A 15041-nucleotide genomic window follows, 5' to 3' on the forward strand; every position below is an offset into this window, starting at 1 on the left:
CCCTTTCCCCTCTCCCCCACCCCCACCAGCTCTCAGTTTGTTCTAGGTATTCAAGAGTCTCTCATGGTTTGCCTCCCTCCCTCTCCCCAACTATTTTTTCCCCTTCTCCTCCCCCATGGTAAGAGGTTCTAGGAACTAAAGAAACTCTGCTTCTCAGGGAAACCTTTCTTTCTTTCTGTCTGTCTGTCTGTCTTTCTGTCTGTCTTTCTGTCTTTCTTAACATTTTTATTTTTTCTGAGAGAGAGAGAGACAGCATGAGCAGGGGAGGGTCAGAGAGAGAGGGAGGTACAGAATCTGAAACAGACTCCAGACTCTGAGCTAGCTGTCAGCACAGAGCCCAACGCCGGGCTTGAACCCAGTAACCGTGAGATCATGACCTGAGCTGAAGTCAGAGGCTTAACTCACTGAGCCACCTGGGCACCCCAGGGAAGCATTTCTTAAATGCTTTGAGAAGCTTTAACTGTGATTAGATTCAAATTTGCTCTCTAAAACCATAATAAACAGAACAAAAGTAAGCCAATACATATTCTTGTGATGCTAATATATTGTCCTTACAGCCTTTGTTCTTTTTCTTCTCTTTTTAAAAGAAAAGATGCTTATGGAGAGTTTGGTTCTAATAACTTAATTTGGTATTAAGAGTAATGCCCGCTCATGACAGAGAATTTAGTAACTGCATATAAATACAAAGAAGGAGGCAAAATCACCCATATTTTTGCCATCCAGAGGTAACCATCCTTAAAAATTTTGGTGTATGTCCTCTCATTTATATGAATAAGATTTTAATACAGAGTTGAGACCATACTGTATAATATTTAGTACATAAGATGCTTTTTACTTAACAGGGAATTATGAACTCTTTTTTTCATGTTTAAGTATACTCTTGTTTCATCATTTTTAATGCTTATGTATATTCTGTTACACAGAGCATGGTTTCCTGAACTTGTCTGCAGAAGCATCTGAGACACTTGTGGGTTTTTTTTAAATGATTTTTTTTTATTTTTGAGAGAGAGAGCGAGCGAGCGAGAGCGAGCATGAGCACAAGCAGGGGAGGGGAAGAGAGAGAGAGGGGGAGACACAGAATCCGAAGCAGGCTCCAGGCTCCAAGCTGTCAACACANACTGAATCATAACCTCTCTAGAAGTCTCTGGAGACTGAGTTGGTATCGTTAGTGCCACAGCTGATTCTGAAACCACAGGAGTTTGGGAAGCACTGATGTGGAAAATATACCTCATTGAATATTCTCTTTCAGAAATGGAAGTTGTCTCTACTATAAGTTAACAGATTTGTACACATTGAAACAATCAGTTGTATACAGATATCGTTGTACACATCTGTAATTATTTCATTAGGGTGTATTCCTAGAAATGGAACAAATATCTGGGTCAGGGGTATTTAGATTTTGAAGACTTTTTTGTATGTAACAAAATGCTCTTCAGATAGTTTGCTTTGGTTCATACATCTGTCACCAGCCAGAGAAGATACTGTGCATCTGGTAATCCATGAGTAAAGTCATGGCAACTCTTGACATTTTCACTGATAGTAAGGATTTTTGAAAATTGGAGCTATTATTTCTACTTCCTGTTGGCAGAATTAGGAGGCTTTGATTTCCTAAGAATGTCAGTCTGTCATTTTATGACCGATGAGGGCTTGGTAAGAAAAATGAAATTCTGTGGGTAAGCTCTGGTTTCTGATTTTAGCTGTGAGGAACCTGGCAGTACCTGGGTCTAGGGCTTCCCTGAGAACCACAGAGTTACACTTTCAGGGTTCAGTACCAACCAATAATAGGCATCTGAAGGAATGGGCCAAAATACAGTCCGGCAAGCTGATCCATTAGCACTTGTAGATGAGACAGAGTCTAGCAGTAGTAGAGCTGAGACCTTGCTCTGTACGCCTCATATGCATTAGTACAGTGACTCCTCAGAATAATCACATGAGCTAGGTCTACTGATTATCCCCATTTTACAGATGAGGAAACTGAGGTCCAGAGAGATTAAGTGGTGGAACCATAATTTGAAGTCAGACAGTCTGACTCTAAAAATTCTCAATTGTAAAGCTTTGTAGCAGCTCAGAGTGAAGTTCATAAAATTATATCATGAAACTGAGGCATTAAGAAGGCCGTCAAAAGGAAAGCAGGTATGGACGAAGCCTTTATTTGTATTTGACTCAAATTTGTGACATGTCTCATGCTGATAGGGTATGATTCATCTTCTGGCTTCATCACTGTTCAGTAAAAATTACACGCCCATATATACTTGAGCTTTTTAATTATGTGATTCCCCATGAAAAATACCTAGATGGATCCAACACTGGATTTTTCAAAATATGAATGAATCTACATGACTTCTGTTTTCTTGTTTTGGGTGGGTAGTTTTTGGTTCTTTACATATATTTATATAAATTCTGATAAGGTGTTTTTATGACAGTCTTCTAGACCTTTACATTTTGATCACAAGCTCTTGTGGTATTTCTCTTTTATCAAACAAACCTTTTAGCACAATTGCTTGGAATTTGGTGGCGAGTTACTATGAACAGTTGCCTTACGGACGATGTGGATTGATGACCGCTCAGGAACCGTGGAGTGGACACTATGAGGTAGAGCCTCCTGTCTGGGTGGCAGGTATGGTTCAGAGTCCATTTCATCCTTCCCAAATTTCTTTCTAGGGAGGCAAAGCAGAAATCAGAAGAGCATATACAAACTGTGTATGTGTGTGTGTGTGTGAGTTCTTAAGTTTGTGTCTCTGTTTTAAGCAAGATTTGCCACAGTGTTTTATAAGATCTTTTAACTAGACCACTTTCTCTATTTCATTCTTGATTATCCTAAGACTAGGCTCTTAGAAAAGAAAGGGAAAGAGGGAAGAGAAGAGGGAAAAGAATTATTGTCTCGTGATGGAGACAACACATTAAATAGTTGATAAATATATAATTATAAATTGTGATAATTACTAATATATGATGTATTTGTAAAGATTTATTGTAACTGGAGAGCATCTAAAAGTCCTAAAATTAGTCTTAGAGACATTTTATTGTTTTGTATTAATATAGTTTTGTTGATAAGAATAGTGTGCTAACAAAATCAAATTATTAAATGCATAATTAAGTGTGAAAGCTATGTGAAATATTGTGGCTTTATACTGATGGATACTGTTACAGATAATTTTAAGAAAAATGTAAAATCATGAGTCTCATGTACATAAAAATGAGCACATGTTAAAGATTTTATATTACTCATGATATATAGGAAGCAGGCAGATGAATCTACCATTTCAAAGGCAAAAATCAAAACAGTACAAACTTATTTAGAGTAAAAGAATTTGAGATAAATTGAAATTGAGGGAAGATTAGGTTTCCCATAACAGGGAGGTGGGGAGGAAATCAATTAAATCCTTATCAAATAGGACATAATTTACACATCCATCAGTTGCCTACAGTTTACAAGGAGTTTCAAAATAGTTTAACGATAACAGGGCTGCAGAAACAAACTTTTGTTACAGCTATCAGTCATTAGTCACAAGGGACATTGAGATCATGCCGACAATGGATGACATTGTACCACTTTTTCATGAATGATGTAACCATACTAAAAATGAGTATAATTTAAACAGAATAAAAATCCTGTTGAATAATATTCAAGTTCTTTCCATAATTTTTTTTGGTAAAATGAAACATTTATGACCATTTTGTTTTAACATCGTAACTATAGTCTTTTTTTTTTTTTAAATCCAGTTTTCAAAGGCAGAATGCTTTCATGGGAAAATTCTGAATTTGGACTGAATTTGTTTTCATTTTAAACCTCTATTTTGGAGATTTTATTTTTTACTTGATGGGTTTTCCTTAGATTTGCTGTCATGACATTAATCATGAAATCATGATTTTATTTCTAAACTCTAAATTGTACTTCCAAAAATGCGGAAAAGTTAAGTTGGACTTGTATGTCACCATTAGTTAACCCCTTAAGTGTTATAATCATTGGTCTCACATTTTCTAGATGAACTAATGTAGTCTTCTAATATTGTCATTGTCTTTTGGGGGTGGGATCAGGGCATGGAATGTTGCTCAGTGCACTTGCAGGGCCAGCTTTAGAGGTACCCAATAAATATGTATCGTGCAGTGCTTGAAACCATAAAGCTTATTCGTTTTTGAAATGCAGTATTAATTTTTTAACCTTATTTTTTTGTAGTTATATTGCGATGGGTTAAATAGAGATGAACAAAGTTCAGAAAGAATAACTTTATCTTACTCTTGGAAAAAAAGACTTAATATTCTTAAATTGTCAGTGTCGTCCACTTATTTTTACCATAATTCTAACTACAGTTATTCTTACTACAATTGTACCATTTAACTGGACTAATTAGTCAAAAGTTGAAACATGAGGTTAGCAAGTATTTTCCTCTAAAATAGTAAATAGCTTGTTAGACTCAATCAGACTGAAGTCAGTAGACAGCTTTATTTTTTGATTTATTTATTTAATGAAAAAAAATTTTTAATGTTCATTTTTGAGAGAGAGACATAGCACCAGCAGGGCAGGGTCAGAGAGAGAGGGGGACACAGAATCTGAAGCAAGCTCCAGGCTCTGGGCTGTCAACATGGAGTCCAGAGCGGAACTCAAACTCTCAAACTGCAAGATCATGACCTGAGCTGAAGTCAGATGCTTAACTGACTGAGCCATCCAGGTGTCCCTATTTTCTATTTTTTTAAAGAAACCCTCTCATCACTGTTTTTATCTTACTGGATCTTTCTCTGCTTTACTATAGCTCATACCACTCAGTTTACTCAACCAGGCTGGTATTACCTGAAGACAGTTGGTCACTTAGAGAAAGGAGGAAGCTACGTGGCTCTGACTGATGGCTTAGGTAACCTCACCATCATCGTTGAAACTATGGTAATTCTTTGTTTTTAATGAGATTAACTGTCTTCCTATTGGAAAAACAGTATATAACACAACTAAACACCTTCTTTAGAGAAACAAAACCCTAGCTTTACCAAAGTGTAAGTCACATGGGATAAACAACACGTAGGGGAGGAAGAAAGTTCTTCCTATACCCTCTTAGGTTCAGAAGCCTGGACCCCAAAAATTAAACTGACACCCCCCACAGATTAACAAGAGAAAACAGAGTTTATTTGTGCGTGCACCTTGCATATGCATGCGGGATACTTAGTGATAAGGAACTAAGAGGGGTGGTCAGAGTTTGGGCTTATATTCCTAGATTAGTAAGTAATGGATGGGGACGAAAGGGCACTTAATGGAAAATAAGTGCCTTTTTGGAAAGATAAATGGGTTTTCCGGAGAACAAGCAGGAATGGCTGTGGTACTGCGTGTCCATACTGGACAGCGGTTTTTCCGCTGCCTTTAGGGCTGTAGAAGTCCTCTGCAGAAGGGACTAGGGGCAGCTGTTATTCCCATTCCTCCTTTCTGGGAGTAGATCCACCCTGAAGAGGAAGTTTTGGCAGCCTCATTTCCCAGAGGTTGCTGCTTTTAGTAAGCTGAGAGAAGCTTAGAGAAGACTTTTTTCTGGCATCTTTTGAATCTCAAATACTTTCAACTTTAAGTAATCTTTATACCAAAGTGGCAGTTTATGGTGGGATACTCTGATGCCCTTCACACACATACTTACAATGCACAATTTTGCAAGTTTTAATATGTAAATGACCAGTAAGCCATTGTCACAATCAAGATAGAGAATGTATCTGTCAGTGCCCCAAAAGAATAGTTGTGTCACTTTATAAATACCCACTCTGTCCTGAGACTTCCCCAATCATTGCTTTTTGTGACCGTAGATTAGTTTGCATTTTCTAGAGCTGTGTATCAGTGGCATCATGCAGAATGTACTGTCTTGCTGCTTTTACTCAGCATAATTATTTTGAGATTCGTCCATGTTGTTGATACCTAAGGTAAGCAGTATTAGCTTGTTAAGAAGTATTTTGCTTATCTATTTACTTGTTGATGATGTTTGGGGTGTTTCTACTTTCTGGCTATTACACATAAAGCTGTGAACATTTGTGCACGAGTTTTATATGGACATAGATTTCTTTTGGGTAAATACATAGGAATGGGAATGGCTGAGAAATAGGGTATGTTTATGTTTAGCTTTATAGGAAGCTGCCAAACTGTTCTCCCAAGTGATTGTACCATTTTAAGTTTTCATCAGCATAACTGGAGTCCCAGTTTTTCTTTATCTTTGGGAGCAGTTGCTGTGATCAGTTTTAAAAATTTTGGCTCTTAATAGGGATGATGGATTTCAGTTTAGTTTAATTTGCATTCCCCTAATACTGATGATGTTGAGCTTTCCATGTGCTTGCGCTTCTTGTATCTTCTTTTCTTTTGCTATTTTTTATTGGCTTTTTCTTATAGTTGAATTTTGAGAGTTCTTTACGTATTTTGGATATAAGTCCTTTACAGATATATGCTTTGTAAAGATATTTTCTCAGTCTATAGCTTTTTTTTTTTCATTTTGTTAACAGTGGTTTTGGAAAGAGCAGGAGTTTTTCATTACAGAGTCTACTTTTTCCATTTGTACCTTGATGGATCAAGCTCCTGGTGTGGATCTAAGACGTTTTGCATATGGGTGCACATCTCTTCTAGCACCATTTGCTCAAAAGTCTACTTTTTCTCCACTGCATTGCCTTTTCACCTTTGGGAAAAAAATCAGGTGTCCTTGTATAGATGCTATAATTCCTGGACTCTATTCTGTTTCTTTGACCTAATTATGTATTTTTACACAAGTACCATAGTTACGTGTACTCGCGTGCGTGTGTGTGTATAATTCCTAGTAGCAGGTAGTCTTAGCCCTTCAAATTTGTTCTTTTTCAAAGTTACTTTGTCTATTCTCGGTTTTGCATTTCCCTGAGAATTTTAGAATCAACTTGTCAATTTCTACCAAGAAAAAAACCAAAACCAAACAAACAAAACAACCTGGCTAGATTTTGATGGGGATTGTCTTGAATCTCCAGATTTATCTGAAGAGAACTGATATTTGAACATCAAGTCTTCTAACCCTTTAACAAGACATATCCTCAAATTTATTTAGCTTTTCTTTAATTTCTCCAAATAATATAGTTTTCAGTGTACAGGTTGGTATTTCATATCTTTTGTCAAATTTTGACTAAGCAATAATGACATTTTCAATTCAATTGTAAATAGTAATATTTAACTTTTTAATTCAATTAGTACCTAGTATATGGTAATACAGTAGATTTTTGTATAAAGATACTGTTTTCTGCAACATCACTACATTCACCTATCATTTCAGTAGCTTTTTCTCTGGACTCCATTAGATTTTCTTTGTAAATTATCTGCAAATAGAAATAATTCTACATCTTCCTTTCCAATATGGGTATGTTTTATTTGTTTTTCTTGTCTGATTGGCCTTGCTGGAATCTCCAATACAATGTTGAATGGAAATAGTGAGAACGGATATTCCTGGATCTCTGGAGGAAAGCACTGAGTATTTTACCAGAATGATGTTTTTCATAGATAAAATTTATCAGGATAAAGTTCACTTTTATCTTTAGTCTCTTTTAAAAAATCAGGAGTAGATATTGGATTTTGTTGAGTAGTTTTTCTATATTTATTGAAAGCACTGTATGGTTTTTCTTCTGTTTTTTTTTTTTTTTTTTGGTTAGTAAAATAATTATATTAACTGATTTTTAATTGAAATTTGTTTCACATACTAAAAACAGGTTTTTTTTATAGTTTACTGTCAAGTTGGTTTCCATATAATACCCAGTGCTCATTCCAACAAGTGCCCTCCTCCATGCGCATCACCCCTAAGATGCAGGTTTTAAGGTATATAATTCAGTGGTTTTAGTCCATTTGCAGAGTTGTGCAATCATTACTGTTTAACTCTGTCACCCCAAAAAGTAACATCATACTCATTTGCAGTAACCCTCCACTCCCTCTTCCCACATCCCTTGGCAACCACTATTTTACTCTTTGCCTCGTAGGATTATCCTGTTTTTGATATTTCTCATAAGTGGGATTATATAATATATGACCTTTTGTATTTGGCTTCCTTCACTTAGCTTAATGTTTTTATGGTTCTATATCAGTACCTCAGTATATTTCATAATATTCTGTCTTAGGGATATATCACATTGTTTATTCATTGATCAGTTGTTGTATATTTGAGTTGTTTCCAATTTGTGGCCATTATGAATAATGCTGAGATTAACATTTATGTATGTTTTTCTGAGGACACGTGTTTTCATTTCTCTTGAGTATACATGTAGGAGTGCAGTTATTGGGTGGAATGTAACTCTGTGTTTAATGTCTTGGGGGAACTGCCAAACTGATTTTCAAAGTTGCTGTACCATTTACATTGCTACTAGCAGTAGGTGAGGTTTCCAGTTTCGCCACATCCTCACCAACACTTGTATTATTGCTGGTCTCTTTGATTATAGCCATGTTGGTGGCATAAATTGGTATATCTTATTTTAGTTTTGATTTGTATTTTACTAGTGGCTAATGGCACCGGGCAGCCTTTTATGTGTGTATTGGACATTTGTATTTCTTTTTGGAGAAATGCCCACACAGACTCTGCCCATTTTTAAATTGGGATGTTTGTCTTTTTGTTTTGAAACATAAAAGTCCCTTATCAGATGTATGACTTGTAGATATTGTCTTCCGCTTGGTGGGCTGTTTTTCACTTCCGTTTTAAAAATTTAGATTTAAATTTTAAAAATGGTAGTATAGTTGACATATTAGTTGTTTTTCATTTTATTAATGGTGCCCTTTAAAATACAAAAGTTGTAAATTTTGATGAAGTTGAATATATCCATTTTTCTTTTAGTTTTGTGCTTTTTGGTGTCCTATTGAGAAATTATTGCTTAATCCAAAGACATGAAATTTATACCTATGCTTGCTTCTAAGAGTTTTATAGTTTTAGCTCTAACATTTAGGTCTTTGATCCATTTTATTTTTTAAATAGGGGGTTAGATATGTATCCAACTTCATCTTTTGCACATGGATAACTAATTGTTCTTTCACCATTTGTTGACTGTTCATTCTCTATTGAATTGTCTTGGCTCCCTTGTTGAAAATCAATTGGCAATAAATGGAGGGTTTTTTCCCTGGACTTTTAATTCCATTGCATTGGCCGATACATCTATCCTATGGGAGTATTATGCTGTCTGAATTACTGTAGCTCTATAGTATGTTTTTAAGTCAGGAAACATGAGTCCTCCAGTGGTCCCTTGCATTTCCATAGAAATTTTGGTATCAGCTTGTCAATTTTTGCAATGAGGCCTGCTTGGAATTTGATAGGGATTACATTTAGTCTGTAGATCACTTGAATGGTATTGCCAGTATGACAATATCAAATCTTCCGGTGCACGAGTATGGGATATCTTTTCATTCTTTGACATTTTTACTTCTTTGAATGATGTTTATAGTTTACAGGGTATAAATCTTGTACTTCTTTTGTTATGGTTATTATTTCTGAGTATTTCATTACTTCAATACATCTGTAAATGAATTAATTGTGTTCTTAATATCATTTTCAGATTTTTTGTTGCTAATGTATAGCAGTACAGTTGAGTTTTACATATTGAACTTGCATCCCACAAGCTTTTGTACCTTTTTTTTAGTTATAATAGTTTGTTAGTAGATTTTTGGAGGATATTCTATATGTAGGATTATGTCATCTGCAAAGAGAGATAGTTTTGCTTCTTTCTTTTCAGTATAGATGCCTTTCATTTTTCCCCTTGATTAATTGTCCTTTAGTAAATATTGAATAGAAATAGTGAGAATGTACATTCTTGTCCTGTAGCTGATCTTAGGGGAAACACTTTCAGTTTTTCACAATTAAGTGTAATGTTAGATGTGTTTTTTTTGGTAAATATTTTGTATAAGGTTGAAGAACTTCCCTTTTATTCTAGTTTGTTAGTGTTTTTGTCATGAGAGGGCGTTGAATTTTGTCAAATGTTTTCTGAGTCTATGGAGATAATCATGTGTTCTTTTATGTAATTGATGCAGTGTATTACGTTGATTTTTATCTGCAATACTAGCTTTGCATTTCTGGGGTAAATTCCACTTTGTCATCGTGTATAATCCTTTTTATTTTGTTTCTAGACTTGTTTTGCTAGTGTTTTGTTGAGGATTTTTGTGTCCAAATTTGTAAGAAATACTGATACATAGTTTTCTTTTCTTATAATATTTGTTTGGTTTCGATAGAAAGGTAATACCCCATAGAGTGAGTTGGGAAATGTTCCTTCCTCTTATATTTTTTAAGAGAATTTGTGAAGGATTGGTATTAATTCTTTACATGTGTGGCAGAATTCATCAGTGAAACCATCTGATTTTGGGATTTTCCTACAAGAAAGTTTTGGTTTATAGACTCAATCTCTTCCTATAGGTTTATTCGGATTTTATGTTACTTTAAAAAAATTTTTTTTAATGTTTTTATTTATTTCTGAGAGAGAGAGAGATGGCGTGAGCAGGGGAGGGTCAGAGAGAGAGAGGGAGATACAGAATCTGAAACAGGCTCCAGGCTCTGAGCTGGCAGTCAGCATAGAGCCCAACGCGGGGCTCAAATCCACGAGCTGTGAGATCATGACCTGAGCCGAAGTCGGACGCTTAACCCACTGAGCCACCTGGGTGCCCCTTTATGTTACTTTTTGAGTCAGCTTTACTAGTCTGAGAATTCGTGTATTTTATATATGTTACCTGAGTTGTTTGCATATATGTTTATATGTTTATAAACATATAAAGGAATATGTTTACAGTATTCCTTTACATAATACGTTTTTACTTTTGTGAGGTTGTTAAAAATGTTCCTCTTACATTCCTGATTTTAGTAATATGTCTTCCTTTTTCTCTTGGTTAGAAAAACCTAAAGGTTTGTCAATTTTGTTCATCTTTTCAAATAAACAACTTTTGTTTATGTTGACTTTTCTCTCTTTTTTCCTTTATTTCAGTAATTTCCACTTTAATCTTTATTCCTTTCCTCTTGTTAACTTTGACTTTAGTTTGCTCTTTACAAATATTTAAAAAAAATTTTCTTAAGGTGAATATTAGGTTATGTTTTGAGATATTTCTTTTTTCTTAAGTTTATTTATTTTGAGAGAGACAGAGACAATAGGAGGGGAGGGGCAGAGAGGGAGGGAGACAGAATCCCAAGCAGGCTCCATGCTGCCAGCACAAAGCCTGATGTGGGGCTCAGACCCACAAAACTGTGAGATCATGACCTGAGCTGAAACCAAGAGTCGGACGCTTAACTCACCAAGCAAGCCACCAAGTGCCCTGAGATATTTCTTTTTTTAATATAGCTATTCACAGTTATGAATTATTCTGTAACTAGTACTCTAGCTGTATCTCTTTAAGTTTTATTATATTTTTATTTTTATTCATCTCAAAGTATTTTCTAATTTCTTTTGTGATTTCTTCTTTGACCCATTGCTTATACAGAAGTGAGTTATTTAATTTGTACATTTGTGTGAGTTTTCCCAACTTTTTGTTATTGAGTTTTAATTTTTTTCTATTGAGATTTGAGAGTATACTTTATATGATTTTAATCTTCTTAAATTTATGGCTTTTTATTTTATCACCTTGCACATTATCTATCCTGAAGAATACTGCATATGTATTTGAGAAGAATGTATGTTCTGTTATTGTTGGGTAGAGTGCTATTCTGTAGATGTTTGTTAGATCTAGTCAGTTTATAGTATTCAAGTCTACTTCCTTGTTCTTTCTGTTATTGATAGTGGTTAATTCAAGTCTTCAACTACTATTGTTGAATCATCTGTCCTCTTGTGTTATATATTTTGGGTCTTTCTTATAGGTGCATACATACTTATATTTTTCTGATGGATTGATCTTTATATCATTATAAAATGTCTCTCCATACCTCTAGCAACAATTTTTTATTTGTTTTAAAGTCTGTTTTGTTTATTCTGACTCTAGCTATTCTGGTGGTTTCTGTTACTATGATACATCTTTTCCCCTCCATTTACTTTCAGCCTGTTTGTATCTTTGAATCTAAACTGTATCTCCTTTTGATAGCATATAGTTGGATCTGGTTTTTTTTTTTTTTTTAAAGGTACTCTGAACTTGGGGCCCTGGGTGGCTAAACCGGTTGAGTGTGATCTCACAGTTTGTGAGTTCAAGCCCTGCATCAGGCTTTGCACTGTCAATGCTTGAGGTTACCTCTCTCTCTGCCCCTCCCCTTGGGCTGAGTCTCTCTCTCTCTCAAAATAAGTGAATAAAGTTAAAAAGATTGTCAGTGGAAGACATCCAATGACCACTTTAAAAAATGTACTCTGAACTTCTGAATGGATTGTTTAATCCATTCATATTTAATGTTAATATTGATATAGTTTGATTTACATCGGTCAAATTACTTTTTCATTTTTATGTCTCATTTTTGTTGTTCATCTATTCTTTCTTTACTGTCATCTTCTGCATTAAGTGAATATTTTCTGGTAACATTTTAATTCCTTAATTTTTTCACTATATTTTAGAGAGTTACTTAGTTAATGGCTGTTCTAGTTGCATATCTTAACTTATTAGAATCTACTCAGATACACAGACATCATCATAACTGATGTCTAGTGAGATATAGAAATATTATTCCTATATTGCTCTATTCTCCTTCCCTCTTTTTGTTCTGTTATTATATGTATCATACTAATATTTCAAGCCTAACAAGACTTGTTATAATTATAGCTTTATATGTAATTTTAAGTCTTTTAAAAAATCTGAGAAGAAAGGAGAGAAATTACATATTGATGTTAATCCTATTTACCATTTTTGGCTGTATTTATTTATTACTGTAGATTGTTGTGGGTTTGTCACCATCTGGTGACATTTTCTTATTCTAATACAGTTCCCCGCCCTGGCAACTTTGTGCTATTATTGGCAATTAGATCACATTTCTGTATTTTATAAGACCAAGAGTACAATTATATACATGTTATTTTATGCAATTGCTTTTAAATTCAGTGATAGGAAGAACGAAGAAATAGGCATTTTTACTATTATAATTACATAATTATCTTTGCCTGTACTTTTTCGTGGATTTGAATTACTGTGTGTGATCATTTGCTTTCAGCCTGAAATACTTATTTTGATATTTTGGGAAAGTTGTATCTAGTGTCAAGAAAGTCAGTGTTTGGTTATGTGGAAATGTGCTTTGCCTTCACTTTTTGAAAGATAATTTTGCTGGAAAAAGGATTCTTGGTTGACTGGTTTTTTGAGCATTTTGAATGTGTTACCCTTTGTCGTTTCTGATGATGAATCCACTCTTAATCTTACTGAAGGTTTCTTATAAGTGGTATGTTTTCTCTTGCTGCTTTCAAGATTTTATTAAACATACACTGGTGTGTTTACTGGTCCTACAGCTCTCTGAGGTTCTGCCATTTTTCCTCATTCTTGATCCCCCCCACCCCCACTTCTTCAGGTTGCGCAATCTCAATCAGTTGGTTTTCTTGTTCTCTAATTCTTCTGCCAGTTCAGATCCACTGTTGATCTCTCTAGTGAATTTTTCATTTCAGTTCCTGTATTTTTCAACTTCAGAATTTCCATTTGGCTTTTCAAAGAATTTCAGTCACTTTACCGATATTGTCCACTTGATGAGACATTGTGATTATTCCTGTCTTTGCTTTTCTTATTTAAGCCCGTTTCCTTTATTTTTTTCCCCCAACATATCTGTATGGACTACTTCGAAGTCTTTGTAAAATCCAACATTTGCTTGCTTGTTCTCACAGCCATTGTCTGTCACCTCCTTTTTTGTGTATGGGTCAATTTTTTTCTTTCTTTGAATGTCTCACGATTTTGTTTTTGAAAGCCCAACCTTTTATATAGTATAATATAGCAGCTCTGAGTCCTGGTCCCCTCCCCTTCCCCCCCACCCCATCTGTTATTGTTTGCTTGGGTGTTTGCTTAGTCTAAGTTTGCCTGGAGTATTTTAGTGAGGTTTATTTCCCTCTGCACCCTGAAGCCCCAGGTGTTGCTTCCTAGAGGGTGCAGCTTTGGACAGGGCACAATCACACTGGGATGACAGTGGTTTCCCAGGACCCTCTTTGTCTCTTTCCTTTATCACACCTCTCTGTTAATTACTAATAGATTGTTTTCAGCACTGCCCTGGTACTTAAAATAGCTCCACAGACAGATCTAGTCAAAGCCCACCCAGTTTATTTGCAGAGGTGGTATTTGAAGTTAACTTTTAGGCTTAATCTGACCTCAGGAGGGTTCTTAGCTGTCTGTTTTTGTGTTCTTTCTGTAGCAAACTAGCTGGGCCGTGATTTAGCTAATGTATCTAATGAACCTGCCAGTCTCTTACTTGCTTTCCGGGAGAAGACCCACTGTTTCTGAGAGCATCCTTATCAACTATTTCACTGCTCTGTGTTAGTTTCTTTGGGGAGATTTTCTGAGTTCTCTGTTTTACAGCCTGTCTGTCTCCCTGCACAGGGTGAAGGGTGGAGGTTTGGGACCCCGGTACTCTCAGTATCCCAAGGTGAAACCGTGAATGGGAGCTGTGCAGAGGAAGGAAGACCCCCGCCCCAAGCCTCACAGCCATACTTGCTGCTGCTTAGCATTGGCATCAAGTAGCTGAGGGGCTGGGGGAATGAGAAACGCTGAAATCCTGCTTTTCCCCGGAAGCTGCTGCAGCCTCGAGCAGGGCGCCGGGAGGAGGAAGCCCTGTGTTCCTGGCTACCCCTACCTGGCATGCAGTTTCTGTCACTTGGCTAACAGAGAAAGGGACGGATTGGATCATGGTTTAAATGCCACAGGTTCTTGCTCTTTTTACTGAGTTATAGTAGATTTTCTTGAATAAATGTCTCTTTATTTGTTGCATGGCCTTAGGGTCATTTCCATTTTTCTACAAATCACTATCACCAGTTTTGCCAGGGAGCAGCTTCGTGCAGCTCTGCACGTTGCCATTCTGGAAGTAGAGCTCTGCTTCGGTTTTTTTAGATGTGGTTTCCTTTAGCTCTTTGAAGATATTTAAATATCTGATTTAATGTCTTTGTCTAGTAATTCTAACATGTGGCAAGTAAAGCCCGGGCTTTGTCAAACGTGGTTTCTGTTGACCACTTTCCATTCCTTT

The 15041-nt window shown here is 35.8% G+C and overlaps 1 protein-coding gene across 5 annotated transcripts in view; it reads left to right on the plus strand.

The window, feature by feature from the left end:
* GALC (galactosylceramidase) overlaps positions 1–15041 on the plus strand; it is a 63785-nt gene that overhangs the window by 27525 nt on the left and 21219 nt on the right. For all 5 annotated transcript variants that reach the window (XM_077780812.1, XM_077780808.1, XM_077780809.1 and 2 more), the window contains 2 exons: positions 2493–2617; positions 4752–4879. In XM_077780812.1, the coding sequence (XP_077636938.1) occupies positions 2493–2617; positions 4752–4879 (253 nt within the window). The remainder of the gene's footprint in view (positions 1–2492; positions 2618–4751; positions 4880–15041) is intronic.

This window comes from Crocuta crocuta, unplaced genomic scaffold (assembly GCF_008692635.1).
Source record: "Crocuta crocuta isolate KB4526 unplaced genomic scaffold, BGI_CrCroc_1.0 scaffold299, whole genome shotgun sequence".
In the NCBI taxonomy this organism is placed as follows: domain Eukaryota; kingdom Metazoa; phylum Chordata; class Mammalia; order Carnivora; family Hyaenidae; genus Crocuta; species Crocuta crocuta.